The sequence below is a fragment of the Leptonychotes weddellii genome, chromosome 3, assembly GCF_054177405.1.
Source record: "Leptonychotes weddellii isolate Sample4059 chromosome 3, ASM5417740v2, whole genome shotgun sequence".
Lineage (NCBI taxonomy): Eukaryota > Metazoa > Chordata > Mammalia > Carnivora > Phocidae > Leptonychotes > Leptonychotes weddellii.
Genome location: NC_138371.1, coordinates 134,408,477 through 134,430,679, shown reverse-complemented (window position 1 = coordinate 134,430,679; position 22,203 = coordinate 134,408,477). Strand labels below are relative to the sequence as shown.

Here is a 22,203-nt window from a genome sequence, read left to right as displayed (position 1 = left end):
AGAAATGTAAGAGACTCGGTGAATCGTCCAGTGGTGGGGAAGAGACCACCAAACCTTCTCCTGTCAGCCTCTTGCCTTCAGTCTGATCCTCTTGGTGTTTCTCCTATACATTCATTGTACCTTGATGTACATTGAATAGAATAAAACCTTCATTCATTTTGGTTCATATGATACTACAGAGTATTTTCCCTACCTTAATTACTGACTAAAGGGACATAGGACAAGGGTGGTAGGTGATATCCTTACAAGAGTCAGTGGACAGTCTTTCTAGGATTCTCACGGGAGATACTGCTCTACCCTAGAAGGTATTTTTCAGAGAGGCAAAAGGCAGAAATATAATCCAAGTCTTTAGTATCTCTAGAACTGTTATTAGAGGAAAATCAAATTTCAAACACATCCAGACACCTGGCATGCACGTGGTCTTAAATACCTCATGGTTACATATTGAAGTGCATAAGGTGCTCACATTTAGAGAACAGGAAGAAAAAGTGAAAGTGTCCTGTTGAATGTGAAGATTCATTTATAATACTTATGACTCAGACAACTTGGAAATGATATTCTTGCTGAAACTTGTTTGGTAGACCAAGGCTGTGTTAATCTGGGTCTTTTGGAGAAGCAAGAGATTTAGTATGCATGGCACTAGGGAGAGGGCCTGGAGAGGGCTGGGGGGAGGTGGGGAGATGTCCAGCTCACTGCAGACCTGATGCCAGGTGGAGGAGAGAAGGAAGGATGGTGAAGGGAGGGAAGTGTCTTGGGCTGCTCTATACTTCCAGGAGAACTTGGCAGGGTTGTTGGGGAATCCTCAAGCCAAAGCCCCTTGTGTCCCATTTTAGTATTCTTGCTGTGTTCAGACATTGGCTGGGAGAAACCTGTGGGGAGTATGGCCTCAGCTCACCTGTTGTGATGGATTTTCCAGGGTAGCAGCTGGGGCTGGGCTGTTGGTTGTTTTTATTCCCTGCAGTTAGAGATTGAGAATTGCATTCCTGTGGCTGCTACAAAGACAGTTTTTCTTAAAAACAAAAAAACTTCAATTTCTGGATTTCATTGAGTTCAGTAACAATAGATATTTGCAAAATTGATTGGGTCACATTTTCTTATGTCTCAGTAAGTAGGAAAAATTACCTTTAATGGAGTTATAGTCACTATACTTTGAAATTTGTTACTGGGCTATAATTGAGAAATATGACATTGAAACAAATCATAGGTTTAAATGACTTTTTAGATATAGTCAAGTTTATTTGCTTCTCTTTCTTTTTGTTTTCTATACCCCTTTAAATGCTCAAAATATTCCCAGGTTTAATTTTGCTTGAGACCAAATAAAGATGTTACTATAATGCATAGTTCTATCTTAATTTACTATTACTTTTTGTTTCAAATATTTCCACTGCCCCCTCCCTGCCAAATTACTAACCAAAGTTATTTTCAATTTCAAGTAACTTGTCCTCATATTTAATGAAGAACCAAATGAAGAATAGAGATAGTAGAAAGTTTTTGTATTTAGGACCACTGTTGGGGCATCCCAGAAGCATGTGGAGATCAATTTGTTTTAATTCCTCTCTGTGAGGTTTACATCAGTAGGATTAATATATTAATATAAATGTTAAATGTATTGAAATGGACTGGTAAATAATATGCCATTAAGCTAAGACGTTAAGGAAACACAGTGGAATAATAGTCTAATGTGAACTCATGCTGTTATAGGGAGCACACATCTAAGTGTAAATCAGCGGTGAAAGTTTTTGTCTAGAATATAAATTTTTTCACTTATGCTACGGTGGATCACCAGAAAGATAAACTTACCTCATGCTTCAAAGGTAACTGTACAGAGTTTCATAATTAAGTAGTCAATTAGTTAATTATTCAGTGACTGCTGTGCACTGAGTTATACAAGACCAATACAGAAGTACACTCCTGCCGGGGGCTCCTGGGTGGCTCAGTCGGTTAAGCGTCTGCCTTCAGCTCAGGGCATGATCCCAGGGTCCTGGGATCGAGTCCCACATCGGGCTCCTTGCTCAGTGGAGAGCCTGCTTCTCCCTCTCCCCCTTCTTCTCCTCCCCCTGCTTGTGCTCGCTCTCATTCTCTCTGTCAAATGAATAAATAAAATCTTAAAGTACATTCCTGCCCTTAAGAAGCTTATACTTGGGAATCTAAAGCTAGCTAATGTTTCCTAAGTAAAATGCAGTAGGAAGAGTTCCAGCAAAATGCATGGGAGGACACAGAAGAAATGAATGCTGTCTCAATGGGGAGTGTCTGAATAAATACTTAAAAATCCGTTTGTTTTTCCAGTATTCCCATTTATATAAATTGTAGCTTCTTGAATCCTGCACTTTGTTTCTCCATGTTTGTATGGGAGCTATGAGGTTACCTCTTGTTCTGATTTGTTCTCTTACTGTGTCTATCATTTACAGAGTAGTCCATTGGAAGTCTAAATAAGAAAGAACTTTGTATCTGTTGATCTACTTTACTGTTTCTGTGTTTGTCTGCATAATGTAGCCTGGTTAGTTTTTATTCTGAATTAACACCTGTGCTTTTTAAATTCTTTGGAGTTTCTTTGCACTAGCAGCAAACTGTTTCTCTGTAAGCATCATTTACTCATTTTAACTTGATAAATATGAAATTTGATTGTGCAAAGAGAAACAGATGATTTCTGCTATGGGGTAGGGAAGATGAATAGCAGTGTAAGCTGCATCTTCCAGGCCCAGATGATAATTATTCACAGATTCTGATAGAATTTTTATGTAAGTACTTGACTGGTACTTGTTTATAATGTGAATTTAGCTTATAAAGCGGATATATTTTCAGGATCGTATAGCCATCATTTTACTTGTAAAAACATCTACCTGTATTGAGGACGAACATGTTGACCCAAGTGTGAGCTTTCTAAAGAATATCCTTGCGTGGGCTGTTGGATACCTTCTCCGTTCCTTCAGCACAGTCATGGAGAAAGCATTTGCTCTGGTGGCCTTTGAAAAAATTGGTTGAGCTTCGTGTTTGACCCTCAGGCATCACGCCTGTTAGAGTACCTTGAATTTTGTGCTTCACTTTCATTCGAGTCAGAGGTTTTGGGTCAAAGTTTACAACTGCATAAAGTTTATTTTTTCTCTCATCTTTGCATTGAGCATGGTGATAGGAGTAAGTTAAATTGTGTGCTAGAGGAAAGTTAGGTGATGGGTATTCACAGATGAAGAAACCTGACTGTTTTCAAGGGCAGAAAGCTTCTCTGCTGATGAAGTGTTGTAGATGGTGGCATGTTCCTTCATGTGTCTTGCTCATTAACCTCTTTCTAGGTCTAATGATTTTTCTTTGATCATTTGCCTCGTTCCTGAGATTGCCTTTGACCAGATCTATCCCTCATATTGATGATCTTTGAGATTTCTGTTTACGGTTTATTTACTTTGCCCCCTGTTGTGTGTCTCTGCCTTCTAGTTTAGCGCATTACTGGCATCGCTGCCACGATTTGTAATTACACTTCTGGCTGCTCATTTTCCTCGGCTTGCTCTGTGGGCTTGGCGGGCCACAGTCCTTGCAGTGCGCCTTCGGTTTGCTGCTGCTGCTCCAGGAAGCCTTCAGCTCTCCTGAGCCCTGGATGGACACGCACACGCACGCGCACACACCCCTCCAGCTACAAGTTATGCTAGATATACTTTTCTCATGCAAGGCTCCTTCTTGATAATTGAGACAAGATTAACAAAATGAGCTTGCCCTACCCGCTTTCCAAATCATTAGAACTGAGTACATGATTTAACACCTAAAGAGAAGTGTCTTACTCACTGAGACCAAAGGTTAATAAGCAGTATTTCTAAAGTATAAAGATGCATTTGGAGGAAGAATATTTCAGTGCCGATTTTAATCGTCTTGGTTGCATATGGTACACATGAGAAGGCAGGTGTTTTCCTACTTGCGACAACAACTCTGTCTCTTTATAGAGACTGTTCTTGTCAAGTCACCAACTGGCCAAATGCAGTGGTAATTTATTAGTCATCTTAGTTGACCTATTAGAGCCTCTGACTCAGTTGATCACTCTCTCTGTTGAGACACTTTCCTCCCATAATTCCTGGGTACCCAAGTGTCCTTTTTTTTCTACCTCACTGATGCCTTTTTACTTTATTTCCCCAGCCTTTAAAGTAAAACCTGCAATCGAAATGCCCCCTCAGTTCCTGTACGTCTTTTTTCTCTGGCTACTTCTGGGTGGTTCCATGTAAGACCCTGAGTTTTATGTGCAGTTGCTGTGGTCATGTTTTTCTTGAACCTGGGTCTCTTATAGCCAGTTTCCTTCTCCACTTTTCTTCAATGCCTGTCACTAATAGATATTTCTAACTTAATATCTCTAAAACCCAACTCCTCTGATCTGTCTTCCCAAGCCTCTTTCTCCCATCTTAAATGAATGATTTATTTTCCACCTTAATCAATGATAATCCCATCCTTCGAATTGCCCAGGCCAAAAACCTTGGAGTCAGTCTTGACTCTTCATCTCTGAGAGTGATTTCTGTCTTTTTCCACAGCTGTATCTCTAGCACTGAGAATGCTTAGTGGGCACCAATAAATAGGCTTGGAGGGAATGAAATGGTTGAACAGGTACACAGAGAGTGAATTCTGTATTTTGATGTCCAAAGATAGAAGCTTTAAATTAGGATGCTTCTAGGAGGACAGAAGCTCTTTGTTTTCTTACCCTCATCTATTCCACAGAGAAGTACATTTTGTGATACTCTTTTTTTTTTTTTTTTTAAAGATTTTATTTATCTGAGAGAGAACAAGTAGGCAGAGAGACAGGCAGAGGGAGAAGGAGAAGCAGGGAGCCCTCTGCGGGGCTCGATCCCAGGACCCTGGGATCATGACCTGAGCCGAAGGCAGCCGCTTAACCGGCTGAGCCACCCAGGCGCCCCCGTTTTGTGATGCTCTTGAACCAATATGTTAAATGCAAATTAATGGAGATTATATAGGCTATATTTTTGGAACATCAAGCAGCATGGTGATTGTTTATGATGAATATTACAATGCCATTATTTCCTTGAGCTTCTGTTAATATCCCCAGCTGACATAGGCAAGGTACCCAATAACTAGTGTTTTGTGTTTGTTTTTTTTTTTTTTTAAGAATGAATGATTCCTAATGTATATTCATTTATTTATTTATTTTTAGAGAAACTGTTGGGGAGGGGCAGAGGTAGAGGGAGAGAGAGAATCTTAAGCAGGCTCCACACTCAGCAAGGAGCTGGCTGCAGGGCTCTATCTCATGCCCATAAGATCATGACCTGAGCCAAAATCAAGAGTCAGATGCTTAACCAGCTGAACCACCCTGGTGCCCCTCCTAAAGTACATTTCAATCTCAAAATTTTAAAAGCGGGATTTACCCAGTTCTCTAAAACCTGTTTCTCTCCTTGCATTTTATAGCTCTGTTAATGGTATCACCTCCTATCTAGTTGAAGAACAAAGGTGAGGCAGTCTCGTGAATTCTTCTGAGTCAACCCCATGTCCACCCAGCTGTCAAATTCTGTCAGTTTCTCCTACATTTTGAATGTTCAAGCTCTCATCATTGCTTACTAAAGTTCCTTCTACAGTAGCTTCTTAACTTACACTGTTACCTCTACTGTTCCCTCTCCTTTACATAGAATCCCTTGTGGTTTCCCCCATTTCCAGTTGAACCTGAATTTTCTGACTTGGCACATAAGTCTGTGCATTACCTGGTCTGTCTTCTTGCCCAGCCTCATTTCTCACGACTCCTTGCACTCCTCTCTCCCTTCTTACCCTTGCGAACTGCTCAGGATATTGGAATTCCTTGTAATTCAATGGAACGTCCCATGTCCTCTAACCGGTTAATTATTTGGATGCTTAGAACATCTCATCTCGGTCCTTCACTTAGGCTGCCTTAAGAGCCTTGCTGTTAACCAGCTGTCCTTGTCTTTAGTTTCTCCATATTACCGTTATATGTGGAACATATGTTCTCTTCTACATAATATATGTCTATCATTGTATCTATCTTCATGAGGGTAGGCAATATGTCTTGTTTACCTTCATAGTTCCTGAGCCTTTCCCACTGTCTGTAGGAATTGAGTTCAATGACATAGATGCTATATTGGAACCTGCTTCTGCTGGTATGCTATATTCGTGTGAAATTGTATGATCAAATGAGTCTGTGTATCTCAGTATACATGTTAAAAACCTAGAAGGAACTCTTCGATCTTTACCTTGATGATAGAATTATTTTTCTGTAAGGAAACACTACATTTTGCTGTATGCTTGTATATGTTCATAGATCTATGTTTACATGACATCTGTTAGAGTGGTTATAGGTCATGATAATGGCCAATTACCACTAGAATTGGGAAGGGATTTTAGATAATTAACTTAAATTCATTATTTCAGCTTAAGTCAATTTTCTGTTTTTCCTTTTTTAGGAAATTGCCTTTCAGGATGTTTCCTGAAAAGAATTTGGATTATCCTTCCCCTTCTTTTTCTTCAATTTCATGCTGCTATTGTTCTGCATATATTTACTTTACATTTAAGTCCTATTTCCTGCTAATTTTTATACTGCTTTTTTTGCTGCTTTGAGTTGTCTATAATTCATGTCTTTTCCAGAAACCTAGCCACTAACACTATCTTAATTGCTCTGAATGTAGAGAAACATTATTTAAATGTTCTTTGAGATCTTTTAAAACTGCATACTATTGCTGAAAAACTATTTGTGGTTACTGGGTAATGACTGGCAGGGAGGTGGAAAGAAAGCATTTTAAACTTTGTGACATGAGCCAGTTATAGCTGAATGAATGTGTACTGGTAAGGTAGCCTCTGTTTTAAGTTTATTCTTTTTTTATTTTAAATGTTTCCCTTTTCCCTATTTATCTTCTGACACATTTCCTTCCTCCAGTTTAAATAGTCTTAAGTTTTGACAGTAGAGGCATGCTGGTCAGATTTTAGTATTTAGACAGCAAATACAGTAATTACGATATATTTCAACCAGCAGGACCTGAGACCCCTGTTGGTGTCTTAATCCAAAAAAAGGCATTTTTAAATTCATATAAACCTTGCCTTAAGGGATGGAGAAAGGACAATTTAGGGAACAGCATGAGGTTAAACATATTGATTAGTAAGCCAGTTATTCTTGTTAGACTCTGATAGAATGTAGACTTAGAAAAATAACATCATCATCAGCAACAAAGAATACTTTGCTTCTGTAGAGACCATCTCTTTTGCTTCCAATCTCTTTTGCTTTGATTATATGGATTTCAGATAATGAAAGATAGATTTCAGCCAGGGGGTAAAAAAAAAAAAAAAAAAAAGTAGATCCACTTGGAAATTTGGAGTGTTAAATACCTGGAAAATACATGATTTTTACACTTTTATCATTTAAGGTATATACTAAAGGATTTAATTAGCTCTGTAATTTCTTTATGCCTTTGGAATAAACATGACATATATTATTTTTGAATGCTTGCCAAAGTGTAAGAACCATTGCTTGGGTAATTCTAATTAATTGTTCAGTGTTCCTAAGATAGTTTTTGGTTATAACAACCCCATTAACCGGATTCAGGACATTTGCTGACCTTGAAGTGTTTGGGACTTTAGGTTTCTCTTGATGAATGGCAAGTTACCATTTTATTTTAGGTAAGCATTATATATCCAATAGAGATCTATAATTTTTCAACTAGGATCTTCAGTTTTGTGTTATATGTGCGTTGAGTGATATTTTTGGACAAGAACTTAACTTTGGGCTAGAGTGAATTTTTTATGGAGTAGTACCAGTGCCTAATGTTTCTGTCTCTTATTCCACAAGAACTCCCAAACAAATGAAAAATTAAAATTAAAAAAAAAACAAAAAAAAACCTCCACTGAAGTATTTCTTGTTTAATTTGTAATTGACTAAAATAATTTATATACAGATTATTATTTTAATAGGTTCTCCTTTGAAGGAAGATATTTGATTCTTAGAACAAAACCTTGATATTTCAGTTCTATGACTCTTTCTTTAATGTTGGAATCTGAGCCTAAGTCTCACTGTGCAATCTATTGTAGGTAGCGTGTATGCAGCTCATCAATGCCCTTGTTACATCTCCTGATGATTTGGACTTCAGGCTCCACATCAGAAATGAATTTATGCGTTGTGGATTGAAAGAGATCTTGCCAGTAAGTGCCCTGCAGTCTCCTTATTAATATTTAAATTAGAGGAGTACTTGAATAGGGGGAAATTTAGATAAATTACCTTCAAGAATAATTTATCTGTGGGGAAAAAAGGCTTGAGTATAAAAATTTGTGAAATACAGATAAGATATGAGTATTATTTAACACTTTAAGTGTTTGAATGCTATAAATCCAGTCAAATGGTTGGTTTACTGTTTATATGTTTTTCATTAACTTTTTTGCATTATTAAAAAGAAAACCATTGATTGTCATTTCTATTTAATAACTCTAGAACTTAAAATGTATGAAGAACGATGGCCTGGATATCCAACTTAAAGTGTTTGATGAGCATAAGGAAGAAGATTTGCTTGAGTTCTCCCATCGCCTTGAAGATATTAAAGCTGAACTTGAATATCCTTTTGTTCTGAAATTAGTGAAATAGGAAAAACTGTTGCTAAACCCCAAACAACCAAACCTCTGAAGCCATTTCTATATAAACAATATAGTCAAATCTTTATGAATCAGACAGATTTTTAAAAAATTTTATTTAATTATGTTAATCACCATAATTACATCATTAGTTTTTGATGAGTGTTCCATGATTCATTGTTTGCGTATAACACCCAGTGCTCCATGCAGAACATGCCCTCTTTAATACCCATCACCAGGCTAACCCATCCCCCCACCCCTCCCCTCTAGAACCCTCAGTTTGTTTCTCAGAGTCCATAGTCTCTCATGTTTCGTCTCCCCCCTCCGATTTCCTCCCCTTCATTTTTCCCTTCCTACTATCTTCTTTTTCTTTCTTTTTTTTTTTTTTAACATATAATGTATTATTTGTTTCAGAGGTACAGGTCTGTGATTCATCAGACACATGAATCACTGATTTTTATATAAACTTTTTTTTATTAGCGTGTGTGTGTTTCTGAGTACATGCATATGTAAATCAATGTTACAACCTACAGATGGATTCTATTAGGGCCTCGTGTGTGTGTGTGTGTGTGTGTGTGTGTGTGTGTGTGTACACTATCTGTTTTTTTCTTTTCATGTTTGGCACCTCCCCTCTCCTAGTGCTTTCCAGCATTGGGAGTAGGGTATCCTTAGCTTGCTGGCTGGCTCCTGCCCTACACCTTGGGGGCACACTCACATGGGCCTTTGTTAACTCTGTGGGTCTACAGATCTCTGTGCTTTTCCAGAAATCCACCAGGTTTCTGTCCTCCACTGGGGCTTCTCCATGGTGGATAATGCCTGGCACCAGCTCTCTTGATAAATGCACTCTGAAAACCTAATATGGTATTCACAACCAGCTGCCCATTACCCTTGCCGCCAGCAACATCTCAGCTTGAGAGAGGCACATGTTTGGAGTTGATCATGGAGGAGAAGCCAGGGAGTGTCAGGTCAAGTTGTCATTTGCAAAATGTTTTCCTCTACTCTGAATCCTGGATACCTGTGTTTTATTTGATGTTAAATATACATGATGCTTATTTTAGGCTAAGGCACATAATAATCTTTTGAAGCCTTACAGAGTAGATTCCATGCCATGTTATTGCAGTTGTTTGGTGTAGACGATAAATAAATCGTGTATTCCTTAATCAATTCACTGAAGCATATGATATTTACAACATGGTGTGGAACTCAGTTAAGGAAACTAGAGCGGAGGGATATTTCATTTCTATTCTTCAGCATCTTTTGCTGATTCGAAATGATTATTTTATAAGGTAAGAGGAATTATTTTATAAGGTAAGAAGAAGCTGTGTTGTAATGTTTTCTTTCACTAATAAAATTTTATTAATTGGGAAAATCACCTGATGTTTTATTTGGGCAAGCAAATAATTTTCAGATTTTTATTTCTGTCTTAATATTGACTCATGGAATGTGGCGTTTCTTCTGGGCATATATTTAGACAGGTGATGGTAAAATGATATTACTGTTACGTTTTAAGCTCCAGCAGATTCTTGGTAACAAGTTTTCACCTGAATAAAAATGCGAACTAGCAACAAATTACCAATTTATCATGTGATGGATAATACATTCTGGTTAGTGTTTAGGTAGTAGGAATGATGCTGATACGTTTCTTTTTATAAGTTACATGAAGGGTACTAAACATTGCTTTTATTAGTGTTTAGCTAGCAAGTGCCTTGATAATACATTGTAAGTAGCTAGCAAGTGCCTTGATAATACAGTTGCATTTAATGTTGCTAATGTATCAGAAAAGCTAGACAAATAACATTTCAAGTTTGATTATATCTTAGCCATCTTGAAGCTTAACAGATTGTTTATCCCGTCTGTATGTTGTCTATCTGTAGCTGTGTAAAGATATTAGCCCCTAAGTTGCTCAGTTGTTGTGAAGATGGAATATAATAGCGTGGCTAAATCTCTTAGCCAGATATCTGGCACATGGTGTATTCTCAATAAATGCTCTCTATATCCTCTTTGCACTTTGTTACTGTTTTATGAGGGAAGCTGAGATCCTTGAATATAAAACCATTTTTTGTTGCCTTTAATTTAGCTTTGCTGAAATTTCATTTTCAAATACTTCAGGTAGTAAGTCTTTTCTTACTCTAATTTCATGTAGAAGAATTTGCTAGACATGTCTCATTCAGGCTGTGTCCTCTGGGTGATGTCAGAGGGTGTAATTTAGGCTTTTGATATAACTGACAAGTGAATAGAATAAGAGTCAAAAAAAGTAAAACTAGGTTCTTTGGGATGAGTATAGATCATTCATCTTATCTCCTTTTGTAAATACTAATATAAAATACTAATACATGGGCAAAACTATTAATAAAAATACTAATACATTGATTAAAATAAAACTATTAATACATTGATTAATATTGTTAAATATCAGAGATACCTTGCTGCTAATTATACTAATATGTTTTCCAAATGTTCTTAAAAATAAAATTGAAACTTCCATTTGCTCTAAAGTAACCCCATCCTTTTCTTGATCCCTGTGTGGTTGGTTCTGTCAACCTCTGATTGTTTGATGCTGCTTGAGTTTTCAAGAATTCAAGAATATTGTTTGCTTTCAAAGTTTTTCAGTGTGTCTTAGTGCTGCCAGGGTTGTTATATCTTACTTTTGATCCCTTAATTTTACCCTAATCCCTAATTGGTGCTCCAAGAGCATATGCAGTTGTCTACCTTTAAAACAGATTGAAAAGCTCAACTCTCCTAGGACCTGCTCAGGCAATCCTATCACTTCAGTGGAATTAAGAGTCTCAGAAAAATATTAAACCGTAGTATCACCAGAGTGACATTAGTGAGGTATAGAAGGTTAGTTATTTTGGTCATTTTTCAAGTATCACATTTTTAATTTGATACGTAACCATGCTGCATTCTTCCTTGACTCTTTAAGCCCAAGGACCTTGGTCTTTGTTCCATATATGGTCCCTGAGAAGGCATCATTCTTCCTGTGACTGCTGTAATCAAGACTGTTCCATCCATTTTTTTCCCCATGTTCCTAAATTCTCATGGATATTTATTATTGTTATTTATTCTTAGAACATATTTTTATTATAAGATTGAGTCAGATTAGGGTCATTTACATAAGTTTTCATACATTCATTTAAAAATTCAGCTTTTTATTTACATACAGTAAAACTTTCACTTAGTGGTGTGTAGTTCTATGAATCTTGTTCTTTTCGTTTTAGCTTCATTTCTTTCGGTTTTCACTATCGTAGGTGGACCTGGATTTTACCTTTTAGAAATCTTTGATTATCTGAACATTTTTTGTTTAATGAACATTCTAAACACATACTGATATAGTTTTTTAAAGGTTTTTATAAATGGCATTATTTTAGAACGCAAGATATTCTCATTTAAAAGAATTAGTGGATAGGGAAATTAGAAAGTTTGCTCACCTTCCCATTTGGAACAAGAGGAAATTTTACTGAAGTGGAACTTGATTGGAGAATGTACATGAAAGGTAGCTCCTGGGGTGCCTGGGTGGCTCAGTCGTTAAGCGTACGCCTTGAGCTCAGGTCATGGTCCCAGGGTCCTGGGATCGAGCCCCGCATCGGGCTCCCTGCTCAGCAGGAAGTCTGCTTCTCCCTCTCCCACTCCCCCTGCTTGTGTTCCCTCTCTCGCTGTGTCTCTGTCTGTCAAATAAATTAAATATTAAAAAAAAACAAAACAAAACGAGGTAGCTCTTGCCCCCAAGAAAAATGAAATGCGGAAAGAAAATTGGAGGGTGGAGTAGAAAATCAAATTCAATTCTGTAACAAATACTCAATGGCTTACATGTGCAAAATTTTATGCTAGTTGAATGTGCATAGGAGATAATTTGATATTTGGTAAAAATACTAAAGAGCAAGTGAAGATTTTAAAATTCCTCCAGCAAAAATGATGTATCAGTGAAGTAATGACAATTTATATTCATCCCTTAATTAGGTTATTCACATTTTCTTCTGACATATTTACTAACTCACCAACATTGCTCATGGAGATTATTTTCTAGATTTATATTTCTGGAATCCAGAAGTACATTATTTTTTTGCTAGTGTTGCCTTGAAAGAGGTTTTGCATGAAATTTCAGCTACTTTGTAAATGAGCTTATCATTGGGAGCTGTGAAAATGAAAATTTTTTTTAAAAAAAGGCCTTAAAATAGCATATGTTGTTAATTTAAACTTGTTTTTGTTAAAAACATACTAGGGTAGGGGTGCCTAGGTGGCTCAGTCATTTGAGCATCTGACTTCAGCTCAGAACATGATCTCAGGATCTGGGATGGAGCCCCAAGTCGGGCTCCCTGTTCAGTGGGGAATCCGCTTCTCCTTCTTCCCCTCCGCCTGCCCTCTCTCCCTCTCTCTCTCAAATTAATAAATATTAAAAAAAAAACCCAACACTAGGATAATATTGAGTAAGAGTAAAAAAGGAATGGGATGCATCATCTCGGTTTTCAAATGTGATAGATACGAACGTGTGCAGTTTATGTAACCTTAACTGTAAATGTGGTTGGTTATTATGGCAAAGCATTAGGGAATGGGAGACTAATTTTCTGAAAAAAGTTTAGAACATTGAGGAAAGCATTGGTAATACTATCTTGCTTTGATATGTACCCAAGAACAGTGTCTTAAAACATTTTTAGTTTATGACAGTCAATGACCACTTGTCATCTTTGCTAATGTTGCTGTGAATTTTATTCAGTATAATGGGTCATTAGGTGTGAGTTAAGTGGATGAAGGACAAGTAGGTCACGGTTTCTAGGGAGGAGGAGCTCAAGTGACTAGAGGCACCATCACATACGCGATGAGAAAGATTGGGAGAGGAAATGTGTGCTAAAAGTCATTGAAGGAAGAAATAAGTCTTAGGGGTGGCTTGGGGTTGAAGGACTGACCTCACTGAGATAGCAGCCACCCTTTCTGTCACTTCAGTTTGGTTTTGTTAATATAATCTGGGTATTTCTTTTTTTTCTTTTTTTTTTTTAATCTGGGTATTTCTTTTAAATTTGTTGGCTTAAGTTTTAAGGGACGTTCTTTTGCTTAGAACAAATATAGGTGTACTGTAGTGAAAATATCCCTATTGGGGAATTTTAGTTAAACTTTAATTGTTGGACAGAAAATGTTGTACTAAATTTTTTCAGTTGTCTTTTGAGTAAGAAATATTCATTTGGTATTGTATATAATTTACAGTATCGGTTTTTAATTGGACTCCACAAACATTCTAAAAATAGTATACTGTATAGTTCTAAGACCCTTTCAGGGAATTTTTTTTGAAAAAAAGGTATGGGTTTTGGCTTGTGTTAATAAAATGAATAGTGGTAGATATTTCAGTATGGTATAGTGGTAGGTTGATCTCTTTTGAGGATTGCTTTTAAGCACATATCACTTCATCTTTTTTATTGTTTACTAATTAAATCAAGGTTCTGACTTCTGTAAGCTAATCATCATTAAAGCATTATATTTGCTAAAAGAGATAAAAATTTAATATCTTAAGATCATTAGAAGGAAAGTGATGACCATTGTATTTACTCTCCTGTGTTAAATCTGACATGTCAGTTGTTGAAACTGTACAAAGGTAAATTACTGAACTTGAAATCGAGCTTACCAAAATGCTTTGTTTTGACGTAAAGTTACACTAATAAATTGGGTGTACATTTATTCTTTTTCTTGGTTTTAGGCAACAATACTTCAAATTAATTGATGAGTGTGTATCTCAGATTGTATTGCATAGAGATGGGATGGATCCAGACTTCACATATCGAAAAAGACTAGATTTAGATTTAAGTCACTTTGTTGGTGAGTATTTAATATTTAAATGGAAATCTTTTATTATCCCCTACCCTGCCGGTCACGTTTGCAGCATTGCTTCTAATGGTGTGATCCTGTAGAGTCCTGAGGGCCCTCAATACCCTCCTTTTCAGGGGCCTAACAATCCTAAGACCTTATTTGCCTTTTCCATTGTTTTGATACTTGTGCTGGTGATGAAAATAATGGTGGGTCAAACTGCTGGAACTTGGTTAGGAATCAAGGCAGTAAGTGACACCAAACCGTGTTAGTAGCCATTGTATTCCTCACTCTGAGTAAAACAAAACAATAAAAACTGCTGTTTTAGTTGAGTGTCCTTGATAACTGGAAAACACTATTTTATTAAAAATCGAACCCTCGAGTACGCATTACTTTAATATCCCCTAAGACAAAACGAACTGTCTTTACACATTTAGCACTTCCACATCCCAAAGTATAATGAGCACATAGCTGTGTATTTGCTTAAATTGTGAGCTGAATTGGCTGATTTTTGCTTTGAAGGAATGATTGTCATGAAAAGCTGGGGCTACTCAGGCATGACTGTTTTGGCACACACGTTTCTTAAAAATGAAATGAACCAGGTCAGGGAAAACAACTGATAGAATTTGTTACCAATGATCAAATTCAAGCTTTCAAGTAAAAATTTGAGTTTTGGAAAACTTGCATCTGCTACTGTTAGCTTGACAGCTTCCCAGTACTCAAATTTGTTTCTGATGAGATCAATGGTGATTATTTTGATCCTATATGATGAGATGTGTCAGCATTTGGAGACTCTGCATGACTCTGCAAACCACTCTTTTCCACATTCCAGTGCCTGATACAAATTCTGCATGGGTAAAGAATTCATGGATTTTAAAGTAACAGAGAACAAAATAGTCATTGATACGTGATCCCACATAGCAACTAAGGTGTAAGGAGTATGTGTAAGTCAAATTTTGGCATAACATGAGAAAAGAATATCCATTATTTGAGTGAGGTGGTTTTTTCTTTATAGGATATTTGAATCCAGTAAGAGGTATGGAATGTATAGAATGAGAAAGAAACTAGATAATATTAGTGGCACTGATAAAGAAAGTGCTTATTTCCCTCCATAGAAGAGAAGCAATTAGAAGTTCCTGGTAGTGGGAGGGATAGAGAAATGAGGAAAAACATCCTGTAAATAAAAAGCAAGCTAAAATGTGGAACAACTTTGAATAGTATCTGAAAATCCAGTTCTTCCACCTGGCCATTAGGAATGCTTTTTCTTGAGTAGATGAGAGGTTTAGATATTGAACCCTTGAGAAGGAAATAGACGCCATGACTACTGCTTGGCTCTATGAGTGAACCATATTTACATAGTTATAACAAGTACCTTGTATGTGTTGATTTTAAATGTTTACACAAGACTTACAGACACAGTACAAAGGACTTAGAGAAGAGAATGTCAGTGTGTTCACGTGAATAGGTGAGCGTGAAGACCTGGGGTTCGGATATTAGGGTAGAGAAACGTTGGAAAGTATGGGGCACAGATAACTTCATATATTAGAGTGGAAATCAGGAGATGTTGTTTTCGTAACAGAGGTCAGAGTTTTAAATATTTAGTGCTCCAGAGCCAGCCAATTTAGAAAGCAAAATTATTAAAATAAATAGGATTAGACAAGGAACACCATTTTCATCTTCTTTAATAGGAAGCTATCTATAATGTATTAAATCAAGAAATTATGGTATATACATTTTATTTAGAGATAGGAAGGTAACTGCCAGAAGATAAAAGAAGAACTGTAAGAGGTAGCAGTTTGGAAGTGGAATTGAGTTTTTAATATAGTGATTTGTTGTTACTTTTCATCATAAGCCTTCTGTAATGTGTTTTTAAAACTGTGTTTATGTATTACTTTTATTTAAAAAAAGGGATCAACTATATCACGGGGAATCTATATGAATCACTTCTTCTGCATTGTATCCCATCGTGTGCATATATATTGTAGCTTATTTAATCTATTATTGATGGACATTTATTTCCAGATGTTGGCTAACAATAGAACATCCTTAAAGGCACAGTCCTAACAATAGAATTGTTGGGTGAAAGAAAATGCATATTTTAAATTTTAGTACATACTACCTCATATTAACTAGTTATCATTAGCAAAGTTCATTATGCTTCCATTACACTAGTGTAGACAAGTCAGTTTCTCTGTGCCATCTACAACGCTTGGCATTATGGATCATTTAATCCTTGCTGTGTCTCATTAAATAAAATTTGTATTTTTGTGTTAGGTAAAGTGAAATACCTGTTCATATGAGTTAGCAGTTGTTAATTTTGTTGTTCCTAATTTTCTGTTCATTACTGTTGCCCGTTTTCCTAGCTTGTGTTGGATATCATCTTTTTTTTTTTTTAATTTTTTTAAAGATTTTATTTATTTATTCATGAGAGAGAGAGAGAGAGAGAGAGAGAGGCAGAGGGAGAAGCAGACTTCCCGCAGAGCGGGGAGCCCGATGCGGGACTCGAACCCAGGACTCCGGGATCATGACCTGAGCCGAAGGCAGACGCTTAACCATCTGAGCCACCCAGGCGCCCTGGATATCATCTTCTTCAAAATATTTATGGATTGATGATAGAAACCTTAGAGTATTCTTTCTTATATTTGAACTTTCTCCTCCTTTTGTCTAATAGTTTGAAATTAAAGTTGGGTTTGTCTTTACCTTTCTATTTTATGGGCTTGGTGTCACACTTGGAAAATCCTTCTCCATCCCAGTGTTAGGTTTCTGTTTTGCATTTTTTATTACTGGCATTATTTCTAATTCTTTTCTATGATTTTCCTTCTGAACTTTTAAAGTCCCTAATGATTTTAAGAAGTACTGGAATAAAAAAAAATTGTCATCGCAATTTCAGATACTTGCATAGATCAAGCTAAACTGGAAGAGTTTGAAGAGAAAGCATCGGAACTTTACAAGAAAGTAAGTAATTTTGACCAACTTTGCAAGACTCCATGAGGAGCCTCCTCAGGCATGCTTCTGCGTCAGGGACTTTGCTTGGTGTTCCCACTCTCTCTTTTACCTCCTTTAGGCAGCACAAATGCCATCCCAGAGGAGGATTTCTAGACTACTATATTTAAAAATTTTAACTCTCTACTCCCAACCCTGACCCTGTTTTCTTCTTTTTATTTTTTATTTATTTTTTTTAAGATTTTATTTATTTGCGAGAGAGAATGAGAGACAGAGAGCATGAGAGGGAGGAGGGTCAGAGGGAGAAGCAGACTCCCTGCTGAGCAGGGAGCCTGATGTGGGACTCGAACCCAGTACTCCAGGATCATGACCTGAGCCGAAGGCAGTCGCTTAACCAACTGAGCCACCCAGGCGCCCGACCCTGTTTTCTTCTGTTGTATTCATTATCTGACATGCCACATGGTGTATGTATTTACCTGTGTGTCCGTGGATGTATTCTTTCTTCCTCTAGAGTAAACTTTAGGAAGGATTTTTGTTTTGTTTGTTTATTTGTTTGAACGATTTTGTTTATTCACTGTCCCTACACCTAGAACAATTCCTGGCCCTCAGAACTTTAAAAAAAAAAAAAAAAAAAAGGATGCGTGAATGAATAAATGAACAAAATATATAGACTCAAAGTTTTAGGATTGGAGTATTCCTCAAGAACTCCTGTAACTTAGGCCCTTAAGATCAAAATTATGTCTAAAAGTTTTAAAAGGAAGGTTAATTTTTGTTTTGAGTAAAGTTGCTTCCTTAGATTTAATTGAACATATAAAATTGTCATTTTTATAGGTGAAAAGTATCCAATATTACCAGTTCTGTTTGTTTCCTCCCAGTAGTATTGCTGACCATCCAGTCATTCTCTGCTTTTCTTTAAGGTGGGGTTCTGTGGTTTCATCTCTGCTCAGTATGTATCTGTTAGACTTTTTCTCTGTTTTGAAAAATTTACATTTCTTCACATTTTAAGTAGTCACTCTGATTTAAATCCTTGTGGCTGGTTTCTCACATCAGAGGAATAAATGATAATTACTACTACCAGCACCTGAATGAACATACACTAAATGAACATTTACTATGTGTTTGGTCCATGCCTGAGAGGCTACATTTTTGATCTATCCCAACTCAGATGAATTTTTTTTTTTAAGATTTTATTTATCTATTTGCCAGAGAGAGAGACAGTGAGAGAGGGAACACAAGCAGAGGGAGTGGGAGAGGGAGAAGCAGGCTCCCTGCCGAGCCGGGAGCCCGATGTGGAACTCGATCCCGGGACTCCAGGATCATGACCTGAGCCGAAGGCAGTCGCTCAACCAACTGAGCCACCCAGGCGCCCCGCCGCGACCCAGATGAATCTTGAGAGAATTGTACATTTTTATAACCTTTTAAGATAATATAACTTGCAAATAGTAGACAGTCTTCCATAAGTTACTGGGAATTTATGAAAAACTTTGTAAATGTCCTGTATAAGAAGTCCTGAGGTTCACCACTTAGTGAGAGATGATTAACTCCTGGGCCTCTGGCTGCAGACTAGGATTACAGCTATGAATATGATACTGTCATTGCCCTGCAGTAATGTAGTAGACAAATTAATGGATCATTTAAGTTAAGTGTCATATGTGTTACAGTTGGTAGGTGATCATGTTGTAAGGTGACCCCTCACCCTGACCTTGTATTCCAAGCTCTCTACTTCTCTACTGTTTTAAGTCTTCATGAGAAAGTAGTAGCAAACTTTCAAATACTTGATTTGGATGCATCCCAGATAGTGTAAATTTGCTCTTACAATCATTTTTAGGTATAAGGTATATATGAATGTTGCTAAACGTGATACCCTTCTCAACATATTGTTTTAAAATTGTAAAGTTTAAGTGTAAGTAGAAGAAGGACCTTGTTCAAGGTTATTTGTCTCCTTTTAGTCAGAAGTTATGTCTTAGGTATATTCAGAAAATATTGTTTGCTCCATAAAAGATTTCTATTGCCATACCATTTTGTATATATCAGCAAGAACTTCTTTCTGATAGCTTTATAAGGACACATGTAAATACTTTGCTTTAGGCAGGAAGCTATCATAGTTGCTAGACACATTCTTTATTTTGGTGCATAAATTTGAAAAATGAAGACCAGAAATGTCAGAAAGTACATAGAGAATATTGAATTATCAACCTTCTTGTATAGATGCACTAATACATTTACCCTAGGGAGTGAAATTAAGCAGAGCCTCAGCCTTAACTGTGTTTCTTGACATTTTTGTGTGTAATTTTGTAAGCGTAATATTGCTCCAGTAACTCTTTTTGGAGAAGAAGGCTATCATGTCTGTTTTAATAAAGTACGTCTTTAATGGAGATTCATTTTATCCCCAAGGCTACTGTGATTTGACTATAGATACTATAAAAATGCTAAAGCAAAGTTTATATTTTGTCTGATCCTTTTAATAGGGTAGGATGTAGAAATTCCTCTCTTTGTTAAGTAATAGAGATACTTTAAGTAAGGCCAAGTTAATTTAATAAATTCTTTTAGAGTATACTAATTATGGCTCTGGTAGTTTTGGTAGTTTTATCTTTGTTCCAATAAATAATCCTTTTTCCTTCCAAATCTTATTCTAAGCCATATGAGATAGGATAGTGTACATATTGATATTGTGAAAAAGACTTCATTTTTACTCTCATAAGAATTTAATTTTTTATTTCTTGCTAAGCAGCAGTAAACATTGAGCAGTCATAAAAGGGAGAATAGAGAACATGACCTCTCAAAGATTTTTCATGCTGGGAGATTGAAGAACTTTAATATATGATATTGACATATTTATTCACAACATATAAAGGGAGATTTGACAGGAATTGGCTCCATCTGTTCATTCCAGAAATATTTATTGAGTTTAGTTATAAATGTAAGGCTTTGGAAAGGTGATGAATAAAATATTCAGCTCACTATTAATAAGCTTCCAGTTGGTGAATGTTACTGAGGTGTGTGATAGTGCATTTTGATATTTTTATATGACAGTGTAATAACTGTTATGGTAGTTAAGCCCAATGCTGTGTGTAAGCCTATAGAAAGGATTTCTCATCTAGTCTTGGGTGGTCAAGGGAGGCTTACCCAAGGAAGTGATTGATAGCTAACGTGAGGCAACAGGCTGAGATAGCCAAGGAGGTATATGGAAATTTATTGTGAATTTCTTATAGGCATTTCAAGATTAATACTTCTGAAACCAAATTCATTTTTCTTTTCCCTAAAAATGCCCTTTCAAGAGTACCTGGGTGGCTTTGTCACTTAAGCATCTGATTCCCTGATTTCCGTTCAGGTCATGATCTCGTGGGTTGGGAGATCTAACCCTGCGTTCTTGGGCTCTATTCTCAGCGGGGAGTTGGCTTGAGATTCCCTCCCTCTGCCCCCCCCACCCCCCGCTTTCTTGCTTTCTAAAATAATACTTAAAAAAAATGCCTTTCCCCATGTATTTTATATCCCTATTTTCCCCCCTAAAATTCTAATATTTAGTTTCCAGTTTGCAAAGCAATAGAACACCATAGTCATCTTAGATATGCTTCGCTCATTCATTTCCTATGTTCAGTTGTACACTAATTTTTTAGATTGTTTAAAAAAAAAACCTTGTGTTTTTTTTTTTTTTTCTTCCCCATTCCTCTGTCTGCTTCCTTTGTTCAGGCAGGCCTTCAGTTCTTGCTTGGATAACTGCAGTAGCCTCTAAACTCGTTTTCATGCCTCTGGTGTTTCTCTTTCATTCCACCTTCCACCCTGCTGCAGGTTGGGTTTTCCAAAGTGCAGATTTGATCATGTTAATTTCTTATAAGTACTCTTAATAACTCTCCTTGGTTTTCAGGCAAAAGGGAAACCTTTTTGGCTTATTGTAAAATTCCTTTGAACAATTTCATTCCTGTCTACATCAGTGACTTCATCCCTGGGGCGCCTGGGTGGCTTAGTTGGTTAAGCGACTACCTTTGGCTCAGGTCATGATCCTGGAGTCCCAGGATCGAGTCCCGCATTGGGCTCCCTGCTCGGCCGGAAATTTGCTTCTCCGTCTCACCCTCCCTCCTCTCACGCTCTCTCTCTCTCATTCTCTCTTTCAAATAAATAAAAATCTTTATTAAAAAAAATGACTTCATCCCTTGCAATTTCTTCTCCTCCCTCCTTTTATGGCACTGACACATGGTTGCTTGTCATTTATGCACTGTGCTAGACCCTGTCTTTGAAGTGTCCGCTCCCCTTCCCAGCTAACTACTCAAGTTCTTTAAACCTGGGGTCAAGCATCCTTCCTCCCAGAATCACTCTCTGCAATCTCTTTTTCTCTTGTGGTAATTTTCATAGATTTTGGATTATTAGTTTGCTTTTACTTTGCCACCAGACACTACACTTACTAAAAGCCATGACTGTGTTCTGTTCAACTCTATGTCTAGCACCTACCACTTTGAGGAACACATCAGACACATTCTATTACTTAATATATGGGAATTAGGTAGTTTGGGGTGAGGTTAATGGGAATTAGGTAGTCTGGGGTGAGTCCTAGGAGGTTCCTAGATATTAGGTTAATGAGTGTAGCCTTTAAATGTAGCCACTGAAAGTTTAAGAGCAAAAGGAGTCCTGTTTTTTGAGCCAGTTCTTTAGAAAGAATAGCAGTATTCAAAAAAGTTTGTAGGGGGGAAGATAATACTGGTTTTAAAAATACTGGTTTTGTTGTTTTTTTTTCCTTGAGAAATGTTCATTAAGCATTTGAAATACATTTATGGACTAATTAGCTGTGTGGAATTCACATGAGAAGTTGAGCTGGTGATAGGGATTTGGACACCATCAGTGTATGAATGGGATTGAAGCATGTGGGTGTGGAAGATACCATCCTACCAGACATGAGAAATGAGACCAACAGAGGGGTGAAGAAAGAGTGTTATA

At 36.9% G+C, this 22,203-nt stretch overlaps 1 protein-coding gene across 5 annotated transcripts in view; it reads left to right on the top strand.

Annotated features, from left to right (window-relative positions):
* Positions 1–22,203, top strand: part of DIAPH3 (diaphanous related formin 3) — a 485,199-nt gene that overhangs the window by 147,590 nt on the left and 315,406 nt on the right. For all 5 annotated transcript variants that reach the window (XM_081815005.1, XM_081815002.1, XM_081815001.1 and 2 more), the window contains 5 exons: positions 8,012–8,118; positions 8,405–8,523; positions 9,711–9,827; positions 14,225–14,343; positions 17,222–17,286. In XM_081815005.1, the coding sequence (XP_081671131.1) occupies positions 8,012–8,118; positions 8,405–8,523; positions 9,711–9,827; positions 14,225–14,343; positions 17,222–17,286 (527 nt within the window). The remainder of the gene's footprint in view (positions 1–8,011; positions 8,119–8,404; positions 8,524–9,710; positions 9,828–14,224; positions 14,344–17,221; positions 17,287–22,203) is intronic.